Below are 21,185 nucleotides of genomic sequence, written 5' to 3' on the forward strand. Positions count from 1 at the left end.
TGATTCCGCAAGAAACATTGTTCTAAAGCAAATGCAGTGACTCAAAGTTGGCTACCACTGTTTGAAAGCAATCCAAATAGTTATTTTGAGTTCCTCTTCTTAGATGCTTAACAGTTTGACTGTGGTTCCCTCTATGCATTACACTTTAATTATGTTCAGAGGCGCAGATACTGTATTTTACCGTACAATTTACTGTGGCTTTCTCTCTGCTCTCGGAGAGGAATACACAAGGCACAGAGTCGTAAAACAGGGAGGCAAAATTCCCTTCGATGTACATTTTCTTTTTCTACATTTAATATGATAAACTAGGCCCTGTACAGTCCACTTTAGTGAGTACAATAATTATTTTACAATTTATACACATTAAAACATGGTGCTAAATTGGTTCCAATTGAAATGCAGCAAAGAAAAAAAATGTACTTCCCCCTTGTGATCTGCATAGGGAGGAACCTACAATTCCAAGGATAAATATTTTCTGGGCTGATGATCCAATTTTACAATAGGCCCCATTGAAGAAAAAAAATATGAAAAACCCCCCACCTTGAATAGGGCATGTGACTTCTCCCACCACTCCATAAGACAAAACATGCTATCAAAGCAACTGCTCCTGTTTTCTGCAAACCAGCCACTACATCCATGTCTTCCTCTTCTCTGATTAAAACCCTAGAGGGAAAAAAGGCCAATAGTGTCTAACAACCTGTACAACCAGCATGATGCCACGAAAAAACAAACATAATACATTTACATCAACATTTAAAAAACGTGAGAAATGTCAAATTTTCTTGGTCTTCGTGTAGCCAACCCACATTTGCTTGGTATATGTTTTGTATAATTTTTTTAATGCTCGTTTTCTTTTCTTTTTTATATTGGGTTTGAATGCCGTACACTCGATGCATTCACACTCTCCCCCCAATTCTTCCCAAGGCCACATTAGGAACATGAAACTGTAACAAAGCGAGATCCAATCCTTCCATTTAGCTCTTCTCTGCAGAAGAAATCTAAAAGATATGAAGAAAAACTGTCTTTTTAACTGCAATTTTTTCAATGGAAGAAAAGTAAGCTTCCCAGTGTTTCCCAGTACGAGACAAACTTTCAAATTCATACGCATAACCCGTCCCAGAAAAAAAGGTATCGTTTCTTTTTGTGTCAGGTTTCATGGAATTCAGGCCTTTATGCTACATAAGTGTACACTTTGCGATCCTCTGGTGTCCGCGCCAAATATTCCCGCTCAATGAGTCCTTCAATGCGCTTCTTGATGACTACAGGACTGGGGAGGAATCGCGATCGCAGCTGCTGGGTGACCTAGAGAGATGATACAAACACAGACACAAATCAGAACCAGATCTCACATCTAATTACTGACGTTAATTAAATACTAACAGGTACAACCAGGTGTACCCGAAACACCTCAATCTTCATACACTGTATTCCACTCACCTCTGCTACTAGTACGTTATGCTGCATCTTCTTTCTAGACTTCATGATGCGGACGATGGCCGCCTCAATCTCGTGCTTCCTGTCGTCGTCCACTTTCTGCCGCGTCTCCTTCCTCTCCGGGTCCGACTCTCCTTGCTTAGCGGCGACTAGTGGCCAACAAAAGGAAAACTTGTTTCAGCTGGGAACCACATGACGGCTACATGCACAATAATATATAATACAAGCTACACAGGTCAGTGGGGTTTTTCCACTACACTATACAAAAGTATGTGGACTCTCCTTCAAATTAGTGGATTCAGCTATTTCAGCCATACCTGTTGCTGACAGGTGTATAAAATGGAGCACAGAGCCATGCAATCTTCATAGACAAACATTGGTCTCAGAATGACCTTACTGAAGAACTTAGTGACTTTCATCTTGGCACCGTCATAGGATGCCACCTTTCCAACAAGTCAGTTCAAATTTCTACCCTGCTAGAACTACCCCGGTCAAACTGTAAGTGCTTTTATTGTAAATTGGAAACATCTAGGAGCAACAACGACTCAGACACAAAGTGGTAGACCACACAAGCTCACAGAACGGGACCGGCGAGTGCTGAAGCGCGTAAAAGTAGTCTGTCCTCAGATGCAACACTCACTACTGAGTTCCAAACTGCCTCTGGAAGCAACGTCAGCACAATAACTGTTTGTCGGGAGCTTCATGAAATGGGTTTCCATGGCCAAGCAGCCGCACACCATCCTAAAATCACCATGCGTCAGCTGGAGTGGTGTAAAGCTCACCGCTATTGGACTCTGGAGCAGTGGAAACTCGTTCTCTAGAGTAATGAGTCACGCTTCACCATCTGGCAGTCTGACGGACGCCAGGAGAACGCTACCTCGATGAATGCATAGTGCCAACTGTAAAGTTTGGCGGAGGAGGAATAATGGTCTGTGGCTGTTGTTCATGGTTTGGGCTAGGCCCATTAGTTCCAGTAAAGGGACATCTTAACGCTATAGCATACAATGACATTCTAGACGATTCTGTACTTCCAACAGTTTGGGGAAGGCCCTTTCCTGTTTCAGCATGACAATGCCCCGTGCACAAAGCAAGGTCCATATAGAAATGGTTTGTCAAGATCAGTGTAGAAGAACTTGACTGGCCTGCACAGAGCTCGGACCTCAACCCCATCGAATACCTTTGGGATGAATTGGAACACAAACATGTCTCCACAGCAATGTTCCAATATCTAGTGGAAAGCCTGTTATAGCAACAAAAGGGGGACCAACTCCATATTGATGCCCATGATTTTGGAATGAGATGTTCAACGAGCAGGTGTCCACATACTTTTAGTCATGTAGTGTATCAGAGGTAGAATCATATAAACTCATTATAGTTATGTGGGTAGAATGACCCTTAGAAGGTTGGTGTATACAATGCATTCGGGAAAGTATTCAGACCCCTTTACTTTTTCCACATTTTGTTAGGTTACAGCCTTTTTCTAAATTTTTTTTTTTTTTTTATTGTGTCCCACTCAATCTACACACAATACCCCATAATAATATATTTTAAATATATATACATTTTTTAAACGTATCAAAATAAAAAAACACTATCACATTTACATACTTTGTTGAAGCACCTTTGGCAGTGATTACAGCCTCAAGTCTTCTTGGGTATGATGCTACAAGCCTGGCACACCTGTATTTGGGGAGTTTCTGCCATTCGTCTCTGCTGATCTCAAGCTCTGTCAGGTTGGATGGAGAGCGTAGCTGCACAGCTATTTTCAAGTCTCTCCAGAGATGTTCAGAGGGTTCAAGTCCAGGCTCTGGCTGGGCCATAAGGACATTCAGAGACTTGTCCCAAAGCCACTTCTGCATCGTCTTGGCTGTGTGCTTACGGTCGTTGTCCTGTTGGAAGGTGAACTTTTGCCCCAATCTGAGTTTCCTGAGCGCTCTGGAGCAGGTTTTCATCAAGGATCTTTGCTCGTTCATCTTTCCCTCAACCCTGACTAGTCTCCCAGTCCCTGCAGCTGAAAAACATCCCCACAGCAGGATGCTGCCACCATGCTTCACCGTAGGAATGGTGCCAGGTTTCCTCCAAATGTGACGCCTGGCATTCAGTTCAATCTTGGTTTCATCAGACCAGATAATCTTGTTTCTCATGGTCTGGGTCCTTTTAGGTGCCTTTTGGCAAACTCCAAGCCTTTTACTGAGGAGTGGCTTCTGTCCGCCCACTCTACCATAAAAGGCCTGATTGGTGGAGAGCTGCAGAGATGGGAGAACCTTCCATAAGGACAACCATTTCCACAAAGGAACTCTGGGTCTCTGTCAGAGTGGGCATCGAGTTCTTGGTCACCTCCCTGACCTTCTCTCCCGATTGTTCAGTTTAGGCGGTTACCCAGCTCTAGGAAGAATCTTGGTGGTTCTAAACTTCTTTCATTTAAGAATGATGGACACCACTGTGTTCTTGCAGACCTTTAATGCTGCAAAAATGTTCTGTGCCTCGACACAATCTTGTCTCGGAGCTCTACAGACAATTCCTTCAACCTCACAGCTTGGTTTTTACTCTGACATGCACTATCAACTGTTGGACCTTATATAGACAGGTGTGTGCCTTACGAAATCATTTCCAATCAATTGAATTTACCACAGGAAAACTCCAATCAAGTTGTAGAAACATCTCAAGGATGACCAATGGAAACAGGATTCACCTGAACTCAATTTTGAGTCTCATAGCAAAGGGTCTGAATACTTATGTAAATACGTTTATTTTTTTAACGTTTTAATTATTATACATTTGCAAAAAATCCAAACCTGTTTTTGCTTTGTCATTATGGGGTATTGTGTGAAGATTGATGAGGAAAACACTTAATTTAATACATTTTAGAATGAAATGTGGAAAAAGTCGAGGGGTTTGAACTTCCTGAATGCACTGTGCATACAGTTCAAAGTCACAACGCAATGTTTCAGAAAGCAAAGTTGAAACAAAATAAATCTTGGTTGTTTTTGTGCCATTTCGGTTATGCATGGCTTAGATCTTTGAATCTGTGTTCCACAAGAATGGTCTATATGGTTGTTACCTGTCTGGATCTTGACGCGATGCAGCTTGGAGGTGAACTGGTCATTAACGGTGAACATGTGGCCGTTCTCGATCTCCTTGGACTTGGGCTCCTTGGTGAGGACGCGTTGGGTGGGCTTCCCGCAGGCCAGTGACTGCAGCGCACGCACCAGCTCCCTCTCCGGGATGTCTGTCTCCTGCTGGATCTCCTACAGAGCAGTGAGCGAGCGATAGGGACAAAGAGGAGAGAGGGATATGAGGCAGAGGGATCCTTTGATCCATGACTGCATTATACTGAAACCAAATAATACATTCTGTTTATAGAGAAACAAGTAACTTTTTCAATTCAATATAATTTTATCCTCTCGGGGAAAGACATTGCCAGACCACAAATATCAACATCATGCACATATAATAAAGACATCACATTGCCCAAATACACCCCCCCCCCTAAACTTGACTTTATTCAGTGATGTTCTACGCATTCAATTAGCGGCTGTACCTCAAACATGGACTTCTCCCGGTTGTTGAAGAGCATTAGTATTGTCATCTGGAAGGTGGACACCTGCAGTATGTGCTTCCTGGTGTTGGAGCCTGTTACCTGGGCGCCGCCCACCCCCACCTCTGAGCCATCCTCCTGGGGGGAGAGAAAATGAGAGGTCACCACCGGCCACCTTCAGGTAACTCAGTCACAAAGGAGGTATCATCAATGACTATGTCATGCTTATATATACACAAATGTGTGAAATGTTAGTTTAACCCCACCCCCCCACACATCCCTGTTCATCCCATCCCAAAAAGAAAAGTACAGCCTTGATGCACCTGCTGTTATCAAGGCCTGATGTTGACATTACTGGTGTGTGTGCATGCATCAGTCTGTCAGCCAGGCAAAGGCTGTCCCCTGCATACCTTTTTGATTGGGCCGTAGAAGGTGGCATTGAGGTCTGCAGAGCCCATGTGATGCTGTAACGTAAGCTGCCTGCCGCTGTGCTTGGCCAGATAAAACCTATGGCCGCAGAGCCAGAGGGGACAGTCACACACTACAGCATTAAAGATAAATACAGACAAACAAATGGACAGCGCCCCGCTTCCACAACCTGCAGCAGAGAATATATGGCCTCTGCTATTCAAAGTAAATGAGAGACAAACCTTCTAAAGACTTCAAATGCATGTCGAGGCGAAGGGGGGATATTACATTTGGGCGTGGCGGACTGCGTTGGCCAGTAACCTGTCGTCAAGACCCTCACTGTGAGATCAACTCCGCCCAACGACACCTGGGGATGAAAGTTAGATCTACGTCTTCCACTGAGGTATCAAAAGCTTCACAAGATGTGCTCTTCGCTTTTGAGAGAGATAATGGCTAGGTTAAATAGAGAGCAATAGTAATGGCGTCTTTTTATAGGCACCAACTCTGCCATGGTTCAAAGCTTGTGGGAAAATGAATGGAGTTGTTGTAGGGTTTTTTGATAAAAGCCAAAAATAAGGTCTGTGGTAAACACAGGCTTAGAAATTCTACGTTTTGTTCTATGAGCTACTCATCAGCTAACGTCACATTTTATGAATGTTTAAGCATTTATGTAATAAAAAAAGCACATAAGGCTTCATAATTCACAAAGGTCAGTGCTCGCTGTGCCACCAGAGACTCTGGGTTCGAGCCCAGGCTCTGTTGTAGCCGGCCGCGACCGGGAGGTCCATGGGGCGACGCACAATTGGCCTAGCGTCGTCCGGGTTAGGTCGGTAGGGATATCCTTGTCTCATCGTGCACTAGCGACTCCTGTGGCGGGCCGGGCGCAGTGCACGCTAACCAGGTCGCCAGGTGCACAGTGTTTCCTCCGACACATTGGTGTGGCTGGCTTCCGGGTTGGATGCGCGCTGTGTTAAGAAGCAGTGCGGCTTGGTTGGGTTGTGTTTCAGAGGGCGCATGGCTTTCGACCTTTGTCTCTCCCGAGCCAGTATGGGAGTTGTAGAGATGAGACAAGATAGTAACTACTAACAATTGGATACCACGAAATTGGGGAGAAAAGGGGGTAAAATAATTCATAAAGGTAATGTTAACGGACTAATATTATATCATAGAATAAAACATATAATATCTACTAAGCCTTTTCTTTCTCCATAGGAATGGCTGAACAAACCAGAAGTAACTAATTTCTGTTTTTTTAGGACTACAAGCTGGCGAGCTATGTTCCCCAGAACCAACACTGGACTGGTTCTGGGAGTGGGTGTCTCACCGCCGTTGACTGTAGGTGTTGGCGGAACTCGTCCATGGTTGTGTTTGAGATGCTCATGTCCCGGAACATGCCTTCCAATTTAGAGGTGAACTGGCAACCGCACTCCGTCTGGCCAGGGGAACCAGAGAAAGAGTGAGAAAGATACAGGATGAGACAGATCTATTAAACAACACTTCACTCGCGCTATCCGTTTCTTTCACACAGACTCTGCACTCAGCTGAGCTGAGGTTCAACACAGTCTCTCTGCAGTTCAAGTTAAAAATGTATTGTACCAGACCTGGGATCAAAATACAATTTCAAATGATTTCAACTACTTTAGCTTTGCTAGCTTGAGGTTGCCTGTTGCTATTGAACCAAATCAAAAAGCACCAAAAGTGCAAACCCCGCCTACATGGCACCCCAAACAGGCTAAAGCAAATGCTCGAAGTATATGAAAGATTTGAAATAGTATTTGAACACAAGGTCGCACTTAGGTATTAAAGGTGCTACAATATATCTGAAGGGGAAAAAAAGAATGTATGAATGGATGGAAGATCTTAAGATATATAGCTACTGTTCTTCCTCAGTCTCTTCACCTTGAGCTTAGAGATCATGTTCTTCTCCGAGTCATCGGAGACGCTCTTATTGGTGAGCAGCCTCCTGGCCAGGTGCTGTTTGTAGTACCGCTCAAACACATCCTTCTCCTGCATGAACCTGAAGAGCACCATGGCCTTGTCCAGGATCGACTCCACCTCCTGCTCCGTCAACTACACACAGAGGACGAGAGGAAAGTGAGCGCTACACAATCACACACACACACTTTAAATGATTACATTTCAAGCACTCATTTAATCAAATATTGAACTCCTTATACAGTGAGCTCCAAAAGTATTGGGACAGTGGCATTTGTTGTTGTTTTGGCTCTGTACTCCAGCATAGAACATGTTTCCAAACACTTCTACATTATTTGGATGCTACCATGATTACAGATAATCCTGAACGAATTGTGAACAATGATGAGTCAGAAAGTTAGACACACTAAAATCATACCCCCCTAAAAATACCAACCTCCTGTTAGCATGTCTTGGAGGTATGATATTTGTGTGTCTAACTTTATATAATTCCAAATTAGTGATGAGGTCAAGCTTTCATTCTTTCGGGCTGTTGTTCAGGAACAATGACAGGGTGCTTGGCCCTGGTCAAAAGTAGGGAACTACGTAGTGAATATGGTGCCATCGGGCTCTGGTTAAAAGTAGTGCACAATATAGAGAATATGGTGTCATTAGGGAAGCAGCCTATGTGCCCTGAGGGGAGGACGTTCCTCCCCCATTACATCAGAAAACCACCCACTCCTTTTACGCCTTTCTTCAGCTTGTCGTCGATGAACAAGGAGAGGTACTCGGGAGAGCGCGAGTTGAGGTTGAGGAAGTATTCAAAGTCCCCTGCGATGGTCTGCTTGAAGAGCCGGTCGTTGTTGAATGACTCTTGGAGGAAGCGATCGAAACGTGACTTCAGATCCAACAGACCCTGTAGATAACAAAACAGAGGAAGGAAGAAAATGTGACATTATTATTGGAAAGCAGTGGCACTTACTACATGCTCTTGTGTACGCTGCCATCTAGTGTCAATATGGAGAGTTACAGCAATTGCATCCCTGTTGTAGATTTAAAAGTATTCGCTGGAGTTTTCACTATTGTTAAATCTTTGATGGGAACGTAGCCAGAGAGCAATCTTTAGTAGACCCCCCCTTCCCCGTGTCAATGATGTCACTTCCTGTGTGAGTTACCTGGATGTAATCTACAGGGTTTTTGCCCTCGCCCTCCTCTGACACCAGCGCCTTGCCCTGCTCGCGGAGGTAGGAGCTCATGCACTCACACATCGTCTTCAGTCCGTTTGGCACTCTGCTAAAGAGCTTATACATACACGCCAGGTCTGTGTTCACGCACACAACATCGGTACAAACACATTAGTATCCAAAGACCACCCACGACACAGAATATATTTCACAATAAATATTGAATTGCTGACATTGATTTGGTAACAAGTATGCACACGATAACACACATTCACACAGTGTACATTACTCTATTACTCTGCAAAATACCTCTATAACTCTGCAAAAGGTACACAAACGTCTGACAAACTTTAACATCGGGGTGAAATAGCCCTTTCATTAAAAAAATAAAAAACAGTATGTGTCCCAAATGTCACCCTATGCCCTAGATAGTGCACTACTTTTGACCAGAGCCTAATCGTCCCCATCAAAAGTAGTTTAATGCATAGGGAATAAGGTGCCATTTGGGATGCAGGCCCATAGCTGGGACTCGAGTAGTAGTAGTAGCGTGGCACACTGACCCTCTGTCTTTCCGTTCTTGAGCATGTGGACGAGGCCCGAGTTCTCCATTTCCACGATGGTCTTCATGTGCTTGGAGATGAGCTCCCGCTCCACCACCTTGACGATGGGCTCCTCCGTCGTCTTGTCCAGGCAGTGCAGTACGCGCTCGATCTCCTCGTTTATCCGTGCCTCCACTTTCTTTATGTACACGCTCGCGCTGTTCTCTGCCAAAAACTTTTGACTTTCCATCTGGAGGACAAACCAACACGGGGTTAGGAGCACCTTGGGAGATTGAGAGGGCATACACATTATGTATATAACATGGGGGGGGGATTCTTACAAACCTGGAAGAACTCTGCAGACATTTCTAAAAACGGGGCCTCAAAGTCCTCTTCGTAAACCGACCTTCCTTCAAGGCCTAAGATCATTAACATCTGGCATGCATTTCTGATCGCTCCCTGAGAGAGAGAGAGAGAGAGAGAGAGAGAGAGAGAGAGAGAGAGAGAGAGAGAGAGAGAGAGAGAGAGAGAGAGAGAGAGAGAGAGAGAGTGTGTCAAGTACAGTTGAGTCCCAAATTGCATTCTATTATGGACCGTGGTCAAAAGTAGTGCACTGAATGTAGAAAACATTAGGAACACCTGCTCTGACCATATTATAGACTGACCAGGTGAATCCGAGTGAAAGCTATGATCACGTATGTCACTTATTAAATCCACTTCAATCAGTGTAGATGAAGGGGAGGTTAAAGAAGGATTTTTAAGCCTTGAGAGAATTGAGAAATGGTTTGCGTTTGTGTGCCATTCAGAGTTTGAACTGCAACGCTGCTGGGTTTTTCACACTCAATAGTTTCCCGGGTGTATCAGGAATGGTCCACCACCCAAAGGACATCCAGCCAACTTAACAACTGTGGGAAGCATTGGGGTCAACATTCCTGTGGAACGCTTTCAACGCGTTGTAGAGTACATGGTCCGACAAATTGAGGCTGTTCTGAGGGCAGAAGGGAATGCAACTCAATATTAGGAAGGTGTTCATAACGTTTTGTACACTCAGTGTATAGGGTGCATTTTAGGTATGGGTCAGCTCAAATACTATCAGAAACTTTTTAAATATAACAAAGAGCACAATGAAATAATCATGGATTAGGGTTGTGGTTTTCTTTATCGGGAGAAACACTGCATCCTTGAGCTCAGAAACTGTGGCTCTGTTCGAATTCCTTCAAAGTGCATCCTTCCTCCCTCCCTCGAAAGAGTCAATGCGTAGACATGACTGGACAGATGAACACAAGCATTCCACCGCATGGCTTTCACTTTTCCAGTCATTTGTAGTGATTCCACTTATCCAGTAATTTCTTCAACAAAGCTAGGAGTTTGTGCATTTTTTTTTTAAGTCGAAAGGGGCCTGTGTATAGACGGGTGTCATATACCTGTCCACCACCTCGCCCTTCCTCTCTCGTGCGATCATGTCCAGGAGGGTCTGTCGGAGGTGGTCTCGGATGCAGCCGTAGCGCACCACCTGGTCTCTGAAGATGATCAGGCCCAGGTTGTAGACATTCTCCACGTTGTTCTGCTGCACGTACACCCGGTCCTGGGAAACAAGAATAAGAGAGGGGTTTTGTCAGTCAAGGATGATCTTGGGTAAGTTTTGCATTTACCCCACTAACGGTTATGGTTAGGAAGCTGATCTGTACTTAAGGGAAACTTCACCCCGGAGCGCGTTTGAGACCTGCAGCCAGGCAGCAATGCATTGCCAGTCCAAGGGATGGTTACAAGACGACACTGCATTGAGAAATACAGTCAAATCCTAAATAACTAAGAAGTGTGCAAGTCTGATCAGCACAAATTGTGCATGTCAGCAGTTATGTTTTCTAAAAGTGTGATGATGCAGAACACATCATATGATCCAAAACATAGCATCAGTTTTACATTTTTACTTAGTGTTGAATCTTGAAAATGTATCTGCTGACTGGATTAAAATAACGCTATGTAACTATGTCTAGAATGAAAACGACATTCTAAAAGTTGTCCCAACTCTCTAAATACATGACTCTGGTAGCTGGTGGTGCCACTCACCATGTACATGAGGATGTCTCTGATCATAACCATGGCCGTCTGGTGGTCGTTCCAGGCTTGGTTCAGTGTTTGGAGGAAGTTGTTGTTTAGTGAGTTGAGGACATCTTCCCGTACCTGTGTTGAAGCAGCAGCACAGTCAGGCAGAGAGGCATTCGTTTGATACTACACACACACACACACCACACTGATAACTCAGCATACTGAGCCCATCTTGCTTTCTCTGCATGACACAAGCTCTGTCTGAGCCTCTCCCTCCACAAGCTCCTCTCTTTTGAGTGTTTCTGTCACTCTCTGTATGGGACTCTAAAGGACACTGTGCTCATCAACTCCAGGCAGAGACGCCATCATCATCCATTTAGTGAAACAGAGCCCAGCACACTGACTCACACACATTATCTCAATGGAAAGTGAACTCCTCTCAGCTCACTATAAATCACCCGCTCAGCCTAAAACACCATCATCCAAATGTAAGACTTTCAAAAACATGTTCAAAACACAAAAAAGCCCAATCCATCAATGGCACCTACTTTGATTTGCGCAACAGTGTTAATATTGGGTAAATTCAGTTGAAATCAATACATTTTTGACAGCACCCCTTCTGATTTAAACAATTGTAGAAGTGATCAGGTGGTGACTTTTTGGACCCGAATGCCAAAACATCAAGCGAAGTTGACCCATTTTTCATACCGCACCATACCATGAGACATCCATGTTTTCATCACTGGAAAAGATAAACGGTTGAGACTGATATAATTTAAAAGCTTACAAACTGGGTTGTCAAACAATTTTATAACTTCTGGGAGAAATGTACAGTATATTCGGAAATTATTCAGACCCCTTCCTATTTTCCACAATTAGTTACGTTACAGTCTTATTATTAAATGGATTAAATTAAATGTGCTCATCAATCTACACACAATACCCCAATGACAAATGCGAAAACAGGTTTTTAGAATTTTTTAAGCCTATCAGAAGCTTCTAAAGCCTTGACATCATTTTCTGGAATTTTCCAATCTGTTTGAAAAGGCAGTCAACTTAGTGTATGCATACTAGTGCAAGCATACTTCCAACTTCTGACCTACTGGAATTGTGATACAGTTCTAAGTTAAATAATCTGTCTAAACAATTGTTGGAAAAATTACTTGTGTCATGCACAGTGTAGATGTCATAACCGACTTGCCAAAACTACAGTTTGTTAAACAAGACATTTGTGGAGTGGTTGAAAAACTAGTTTTAATGACTCCAAGTGTATGTAAACTTCCGACTTCAACTGTACGTGCTTTCAGCTTGTCCCATTTATTTTCCAGCGATTGAACATTAGCTAGCAGGACGGAAGACAAGGGCAGATCGGCCAGTCGTCGCCTAATCCTCGCAAGGCACCCTGATCTTTTTCCGCGAAACCTCAGTTTCCTTCTCCAGCGAATCACGGGGATCTGGGCCAGGTTTGGTGTCTGTAGTAGTATATCCCTGACGTTCGACTCATTGAAGAAGAACTCTTTGTCCAGTTTGTGGTGAGAAATCGCAGTTCTGATGTCCAGAAGCGCTTTTTGGTCATAAGAGACGATTGCAGCAACATTATGTACAAAACAAGTTACAAACAACTCAAAAAAACAATATAGCATGGTTGGTTATGATCTGATAAGACGGCAGCCCTCACCTCCGGCGCCACCTTGTCCCATCATACTCTAGCGACTCTTGTGGTGGGCCGGGCACAATGCACGCTGACACGGTCGCCAGGTATACGGTGTTTCCTCCGACACATTGGTGCAGCTGGCTTCCGGGTTATTAAGCAGGAATTGTGTCTAGAAACAGTGCGGATTGGCTGGTTGTGTTTCGGAGGACGCACGGCTCTCGACCTTCCCCTCTCCCGAGGCTGTATGAGAGTTGCTGCGATGGGACAAGACTGTAACTACCAATTGGATATCACAAAATTAGGTAGAAAAGGGGGTAAAATAAAAAATACAAAAAACCTTTCACAAAATAATTGAGCTCAGGTACATCCTGTTTCTATTGATCATCCTTGAGATGTTTCTACAACTTCACTGAAGTACGCCTGTGGTAAATTCAATGATTGGACATGAGGTGGAAAGGCAGACTCCTGTCCATATAAGGTCCTACAGTTGACAATGAATGTCAGAGCACAAACCAGGCCATGAGGTTAAGGGAATTGTCCATAGAGCTTACGAGACAGGATTGTGTTGTGACACAGATCTGGGAAAGAGTACCAACAAATGTCTGCAGCATTTAAGGTCCCCATGAACACAGTGGCCTCCGTCATTCTTAAACGGAAGAAGTTTAGAACCACCAAGATTCTTCATAGAGCTGGCCTCCCGGCCAAACAGCAATCGGGGGAGATGGGCCTTGGTCAGGGAGGTGACCAAGAACCCGATGGTCACTCTGACAGAGCCCCGGAGTTCCTCTTTAGAGATGGGAGACCCTTCCACAAGGACAACCATCTCTGCAGCATTCCACCAAATCAGGCCTTTATGGTAGAGTGGCCAGATGGAAGACACATGACAGCCCGCTTGGAGTTTGCCAAAAGGCACTTCTCAGAGAATAAGAAACAAGATTCTCTGATCTGATGAAACCAAGATTGAACAATTTGGCCTGAATGCCAAGCGTCACATCTGGAGGAATCCTGGAACCATTCCTACGGTGAAGCATGGTGGTGGCAGAATCATGCTGTGGGGATGTTTTTCAGCGGCAGGGACTGGGAGACGAGTCAGGATTAAGGGAAAGATGAACAGGACAAAGTACTGAGAGATCCTTGATGAAGACCTGCTCCAGATTGCTCAGGACCTCAGACTGGGGTAAAGGTTCACCTTCCAACAGGACTACATCCCTAAGCGCACAGCCAACACAACGCAGGAGAGGCTTTGGGACATGTCTCTGAATGTCCTTGAGTGGCCCAGCCAGAGCCCGGACTTGAACCCAACTTCCCCGGAATGACCTGAAAATAGCAAAGGCAAAGGGTGGCAACTTTGAAGAATCTCAATTATAACAAATATTTAGATTTGTTCAACACTTTTTTGGTTACTACATGTTTCCATGTGTTATTTCATAGTGTTGATGTGTTCACTATTATTCTACAATGTAGAAAATAGTAAAAATAAAGAAACCCTTGAATGAGGTGTCCAAGCTTTTGACTGGTACTGTACATTAGTAGGCTATTTGTAAAGACCGGATTAAATTTAGAATTAATGCATGAGTATATTATCAAGTGCTTGTCAAATTGTGAACGAGAGTCTGATGAAGTGTTTGCAGCCTGCACAAGAAAAAGAAGAGCTTCCCTTTCATGCAACTTTTTCCAACTCATCCTTTGTCACACCATGAAGCCTTAGAATGTATTAGAAATCAAAACATATAGCCTAACGTTTGCATCACAACTAAAGTTGCATAAAAATATATAAATTAAGCATATAGGAGGACCTGTTTCTTTGTTAACTGCTCAACACAGAATAGACGCATACAGTGGGGCAAAAAAGTATTTAGTCAGCCACCAATAGTGCATGTTCTCCCACTTAAAAAGACAAGAGAGGCCTGTAATTTTCATCATAGGTACACTTCAACTATGCAAGACAAAATCAGGAAAGCCTCTTAAAGAAGAGGCATGAGAGCCAGAAATTTTGCTTGTTTGTTGGTGACCAAATACTTACTTTCCACCATAATTTGCAAATAAATTCATTAAAAATCCTACAATGTCTGTCATAGTGGAAGTGTACCTATGATAAATTACAGGCCTCTCATCTTTTTAAGTGGGAGAACTTGCACAATTGGTGGCTGACTAAATACTTTTTTGCCCCACTGTATGCTCACTCCCTCAAATCATTTGATGAAAAATAACCTTTACATTTTATTCAGTTATTTTCAATTGTGTGTTCTTACTATAAAATAATGCCACAGGAATTATAAGCAAATCTTTCATGCTAAATGAACTAGTGTAGCCCACAGCCATAGCCAGATCAGGGCCTAACATAAGGACCACTCAGAATATGCTATTCGTTCTTCTGAAATAGGCTACATCTTCTTCATATCATAATGTTTCTTTAGACATGCCTAAAATAATTTGTAGGCTATATTAAATGGATTTTAGACACAAAAAAAATGTAGATGTTCCAAAAGGTCTGCATCAGTGGATTTACTTTTTGCATCAATTACAATGAGACTGGCAGTTATTTGAATGACAATCACCCGGCTGACAAAATATCATGACCGTCACAGCCCTAGCCCTGCATAGATATTTCGTTGGACCAGAATTATTGTTTCCAAAATAGTTTGCAGACGCTATAGCTTCACGGCTTTGAGATAATCTGATGCTGCTTCTCATTCAGTGGAATATGTTGGCCTACATGGCGTGTGGTTTAAACAGGAATGTTATAGGGATCATGTGATACACAAACTATCCTCAAAGGCTATTGCCTTTGTGACGCAGTGGTCTAAGGCACTGTATCGCAGTGTTTGAGGCATCACGACAGACCTGGGTTCAATCCCAGGATGTGTCGCAACCAGGAGACCCATGAGGCGCTGCACAATTGGCCCTGTGTCGTCCGGGTTAGGGGAGCGTTTGGCTGGCCGGGATGTCCCTGTCCCATCGCGGCTCTAGCAACTCCTTGCGGCGGGCTGTGCGCATGCACGCTGACGTCGGTCGCCAGTTGTACGTACACATTGATGCAGCTGGCTTCCGGGTTAAGCGAGCAGTCTGTCAAGAAGCAGTGCGGCTTGGCAGGGTCGTGTTTCGGGGGATGCATGGCTCTCGACCTTCACCACTCCCGATTCCGTACAGAAGTTGCAGCGATGGGACAAGACAGTAACTGCCAATTGGATATCACGAAAAAGGGGTAAAAAGTACACAAAAATAAAATAAAGGCTATCACAATCACTGATTAAAGTACCAAAAGGCAGATTGATCTGCTTTCTAGTACCTACACGACTGGACAGAACAAAACCAAAAATACAAATCCTCTCCAAAACAGGAGGTTTTTTCAATCAGCCGAGCTTGTCAAAGATCAGGACTGTGTTTGTGCTATTACTGAAAGAGGGCCTTCAAATCTCCAGTCAGATGCCTATGGACCCTAGTGGAGAGGAATTGGGCTAACTTTACTCATGTAATTTTCAACTACTAAATACAAGGCTGATGAATGAACGGGAGCAACTCATGTTTTGCAAGTCCGCGGCATCCAGCCATAGTCAAACAGATCCCTGGAGCTTTTCCACAGTAAAAGGTTTAATGAGCGCTCCATTTCATCATGCTGTCAGCATACCAAACAGGCCCAACACTGAACAGGCCAAATCAGCCTTTAATTTAATATGACCTGGATTCATGTGACAGGCTTTCACAAGATTTGTTTCCTTGCTTTTCAACAATTAAAATGATTTTGTGGTCAAGCTGAGTAACCTCTTGTGGTTAAGCTCAGTGGCTATTCTCAGACTCCAGAGATCCTGCAAATGTACTGACGGAAAATACGCTAAAGACCTGCCAGTGATTTTACAAGGGTGATTATTACCACACACCAGCACAAATCCAGCAAAGGGGACGTTAATCCAGACCCAGGTCGTGTTCATGAGGCACCAAAAGAAAGAAAACTGGTTGAAACAGGGAGGGACTACCTGGACTCGTCCAATAAGAAACTTTTTTTCATTGTCTGTTGCAAAATGTTTTAAAACGTTTTCCCATCGCATGCCCTAATAAACAGCACCCAGTACTGAATCAACATCCTGTCCTGCGCTGGGATGAACACATTAATCTACCACCATGCGTTCATTGTAGAGGTCGACCGATTATGATTTTTCAACGCCGATACTGATACCGGTTATTGGAGGACCAGAAAAGCCGATGTCGATTAGTCGGCCAATTTTTGTATTTTATTTATTTGTAATAATGACAATTACAACAATACTGAATGAACACTTATTTTAACTTAATATAATACATCAATAAATTCAATTTAGCCTCAAATAAATAATGAAAATGTTCAACAAAGTGCTGGAGAAGTAAAAGTGCAATATGTGCTATGTAAGAAAGCTAACATTTCAGTTCCTTGCTCAGAACATGAGAACATATGAAAGCTGGTGGTTCCTTTTAACACGAGTCTTCAATATTCCCAGGTAAGACGTTTTAGGTTGTAGTTATTATTGGAATTATAGGACTATTTCCCTCTATACCATTTGTATTTCATTAACCTTTGACTATTGGATGTTCTTATAGGCACTTTAGTATTGCCAGTGTAACAGTATAGCTTCCGTCCCTCTCCTCGCTCCTCCCTGGGCTCGAACCAGGAACACAACGACAGCCACCCTCGAAGCAGCGTTACCCATGCAGAGCAAGGGAAACAACCACAGGCTCAGAGCGAGTGACGTTTAAAACACTATTAGCGTGCGCTAACTAGACAGCCATTTCACTTCGGTTACACCAGCCTCATCTCGGGAGTTGATAAACAGCGCAATGCTTGGCGCACAACGAAGAGCTGCTGGCAAAACGCACGAAAGTGCTGTTTGAATGAATGTTTACGCGCCTGCTTCTGCCTACCACCGCTCAGTCAGATACTTAGATACTTGTATGCTCAGTCAGATTATATGCAACGCAGGACACGCTAGATAATATCATCAACCATGTGTAGTTAACTAGTGATTATGATTGATCGTTTTTTATAAGTTAAGTTTACCTTGGTTTACTGCATTCGCGTAACAGGCAGCCTCCTTGTGGAGTGTAACAAGAGAGAGGCAGGTCGTTATTGCGTTGGACTAGTTAATTGGATCCCCCGAGCTGACACGGTGAAAATCTGTCGTTCTGCCCCTGAACGAGGCAGTTAACCCACCGTTCCTAGGCCGTCATTGACAATAAGAATGTGTTCTTAACTGACTTGCCTAGTTAAATAAAGATTAAATAAAGGTGTAGTAAAAAAAGTATTCATTTTTTTTCATCTGCAAAATCGGTTTCCAAAAATAACGATTTCCGATTGTTATGAAAACTTAAAATTGGCCCTAATTAATCGGCCATTCAGATTAATCGGTCGAACTCTAGTTCATTGGCCTTACTTTGTTGATGAGGTGCTCGGTGACCACCTCCCGGAGGCCCGTGTAGAGCTTCTCGCCGTGTTTGTGCAGCACCATGGTGTAGGCATTCCTGTAGAGCTCCTCAAAGCTCAGCCCGCTGTTGTTCTTCCTCTGGATCTCCTGGATGGCATTCTTCAGAAGGTCCCAGATGTTGTTGACATACTTTTCGTCCATCGTCATCTGCAGCGGACAAAGGAAGTAAGAGTGAGAGGAGAACAGAGAAACGGACTGACAGGTCAACGTTTCAGGGATCGTTGGCTCCCTCGTTTGAGGGAGAACTGGAACAAAGCAGCTTGATAAAAATTGTGGCTATGCACACAATGTCTATCAGTCTCCTGCTAGGCTAGCTTACTTCTTTAGGTGAGAGAAACAAGTCTACACTTGCTGCACTTCCGCAACCCAAAAATCCCTACTGATTTAAAGAGTAGCCTGTACTATGATGCAATATCTAACAGTTTGAGTGTAACATTGAGAAAAGAACCCCTTCTCCAGAAAATACATGATTTATATTCCGACTTTTGACCTTATGTAAACGTGTCTAAAATAAATCACTTTAAGGGAAACCGAGTAGGTGTGCCCCTATTTGTGTTCCTTGTGATGAACAAAAAATAATAATTGTACTGCAATATCATGATAATATTCCCAATAAGGTTTCAAACAGACCATAACATGAATGAAAGCGTTTCATATTTCCCATATCATATTGCTCACGACCACCTCTAACTGTGTCTCGTAACATTTCCCATTCCCCTAACTTCTCCTTTTAACTGGACAGACAGTAAATGGCACTGCAGCCAACCATCACACTCAGCTAAACATGCCATATTCACAGCTTGATATAAATCCATTGTCCCCTTTGGTTGTCACGCTCAACCATGGCCTGTTAAACCTGGAGGCTCTCCAAAGTGAGGCTGGCCGAAAGATGCATAACAAGGTGTTTGGATATGGCACCATCCACATCCTGACACAATGGGGTTGAAGTGTAGTCCATCAACTGGAGGCACACACAACGTATGGATCTGTGCAAATCTGCTTTTTTTATCTAAAAGATATTTCATATCAGCGAGAAATAAGGGGCATATGTTTCGAAAACCTTTTTGCAAGCGATGATTATTTACGCTTTTAAACTTGAAAACACAGCGTCAGAATTGTAGTTCACAGAGCCAACCGTGGGCGACGGCAACTGCTGAGAGCTAGGGGATCATTGAGGATTCAGCGGAGGCACTTCCATCAGAACTGAATACTGGGCCTCCCGAGTGGCGCAGCGGTCTAAGGCACTGCATCACAGTGTTGTGGCGTTACTACAGGCTGGGGTTCGATCCCAGGATGTGTCATTACCGGCCGTGACCAGGAGTCTGATTGGGCAGTGCACAATTGAGCCAGCGTCGTCCGGGTTACGGGAGGGTTTGGTCGGGCGGGACTTTACTTGGCTCACCGCACTCTAGCGACTCCTTGTGGCAGGCCAGGCGCCTGCAGGCTGACGATGAGACATGATCATAATCACAAAAGTGGGGAGGGAAAAAAATGTAGTTTTCCTTTAAAAGACATGAATACTTATCTTCTGGTTACTGATTTCATCCAATAGCTTTCGTCCATTAACCTATCAGCAAACGGTTTCCCAATGAAACTTAGACTAGCTACTTGACAGAAAGTAACTAACTGGCTATTACAGTCGATGCAAAATGTTAGCTAAAGTTATCAAGTTATCTAGCAGTTAAAGTTAATTGGGGTATCAATGTTTAATTGGAATGTAACAAAAACGTGATTCAACAAACCATGTCATGCAAAATAACGTTACACAACAATACTCTCCAACCCACCAGTTTCTGAATTGACTAAATACAACAAGTCATGAGGCCACAAACAAAGCTACGACGCCAAATATTTACTTAATGTTAACTAGCTAAAGTTAGATAGCTAGCAATATTTTTTTCTTCCTCCGGCTAAAGTGTGTACAGTAACGTTATCTAGCTAATGTTAATTAATAATTCAACAGTAGCCTTACTAGCTAGCTAAGATTTGGTAGGTAGCTAACAGTATATGAGCTAGCAAGCAGCTATCCATAACCTCTAGTAGGGGGCAGCTAGCTAACGTTACTTTGTTTACTGAAAGACCGGCCTTGCAAACTGCACTCCCAAGCTAGCTAGTTACTCGACCCTCGGCGGTCCAGTCACCGCCTGCTGGCAGGGACAGGTCCTATCAGCGGTGTGTACTTACAGGAAAGGCTCGTATTCTCATCTTGGTGTCCTTTTTGGTGCCGCCTTTGCTCAGATTGGACATGGTTACTTCGTCTGTGTGTTCTGTATTTACATGAAAATGTGATCTGGTTAGGTACAGGGAAGTATACTTGTGGAACAGCTTCCACTAGACCTTCCTCGCTGGTCCGTAATTGGTTGTTGACAACCAAATGTCAATGTTGCTCTAACGTAGATCTCCCCACACAGCAATGGCGGACAACCTAGCTACAGTTCTCACTGCGCAGAGCTCACACGCTGCAACTCACGCGAGACTAAGGGTATTGGGCTGGAGGTTGTACTTTTCTGATTAATTAAATGTGTTGGTCAATAAATTCCATAGGGCTTTATACTACAACATAGCTATGCCATTTAGCAGACGCTTTCATCCAAACCGACTTAGTACCTACTTTTCCCCCCCTTCGTATTAAGCTAGTTTTGTGTCTCAAATTGGGACTGCCCTTCATCCATTTCTAAAATGCTGAGCTACAGAATGAACTTATATGATAGACTTATCAAATAGGTAAAAATATTAGGTAGGCTATTTCATATTCATATATTCATATTTCACAAATACAAATGCTTAATTGTTTTTATAGCGTACCAACCACTCCATCCCGGCTTACTAGAAATGATTTGGGCTCTGCCCTTGGATGTCTGCATTGGACATCACTTGGCCTTCGTGGAGTAGCCATGTACCACCACCCTCTCAATATATATCATTAGTCAAATGCAGACTATATCACACCAGAGTTCTATCCAGATATAAAGATGGCAAGCTTAGTTCCAAAACTGTTGATCACCTTACATG

At 43.5% G+C, this 21,185-nt stretch overlaps 1 protein-coding gene across 1 annotated transcript; it reads right to left on the reverse strand.

Moving 5' to 3' along the window:
- Positions 1 to 171: 171 nt before the first annotated feature.
- On the reverse strand, positions 172 to 20,616 carry LOC112265046 (cullin-3). Its single transcript, XM_042295803.1, has 16 exons — positions 20,358 to 20,616; positions 18,123 to 18,320; positions 11,088 to 11,201; positions 10,442 to 10,602; positions 9,363 to 9,477; positions 9,039 to 9,267; positions 8,470 to 8,615; positions 8,034 to 8,210; positions 7,280 to 7,450; positions 6,705 to 6,812; positions 5,623 to 5,747; positions 5,383 to 5,479; positions 4,976 to 5,110; positions 4,496 to 4,682; positions 1,438 to 1,583; positions 172 to 1,302 (listed from the first exon to the last, which is right to left on the reverse strand). The coding sequence occupies exons 1-16, from the start codon at positions 20,418 to 20,420 to the stop codon at positions 1,171 to 1,173; spliced, it is 2,304 nt and encodes a 767-aa protein (XP_042151737.1). The 5' UTR covers positions 20,421 to 20,616; the 3' UTR covers positions 172 to 1,170.
- Positions 20,617 to 21,185: the final 569 nt, after the last annotated feature.

This window comes from Oncorhynchus tshawytscha, linkage group LG13 (genome assembly GCF_018296145.1).
Source record: "Oncorhynchus tshawytscha isolate Ot180627B linkage group LG13, Otsh_v2.0, whole genome shotgun sequence".
Taxonomy (NCBI): Eukaryota; Metazoa; Chordata; class Actinopteri; order Salmoniformes; family Salmonidae; genus Oncorhynchus; species Oncorhynchus tshawytscha.

What these genes read in the sequence shown, in the direction of transcription:
- LOC112265046 (XM_042295803.1), bottom strand. Translation starts at nt 20,420, where the DNA reads ATGTCCAATCTGAGCAAAGGCGGCACCAAAAAGGACACCAAGATGAGA. An exon ending in GAGACATCCTCATGTACATG is followed by an intron (nt 10,603 to 11,087) that starts GTGAGTGGCACC and finishes CTTGTTTCCCAG; the next exon opens with GACCGGGTGTACGTGCAGCA. An exon ending in ACCCTGTAGATTACATCCAG is followed by an intron (nt 8,211 to 8,469) that starts GTAACTCACACA and finishes TGTTATCTACAG; the next exon opens with GGTCTGTTGGATCTGAAGTC.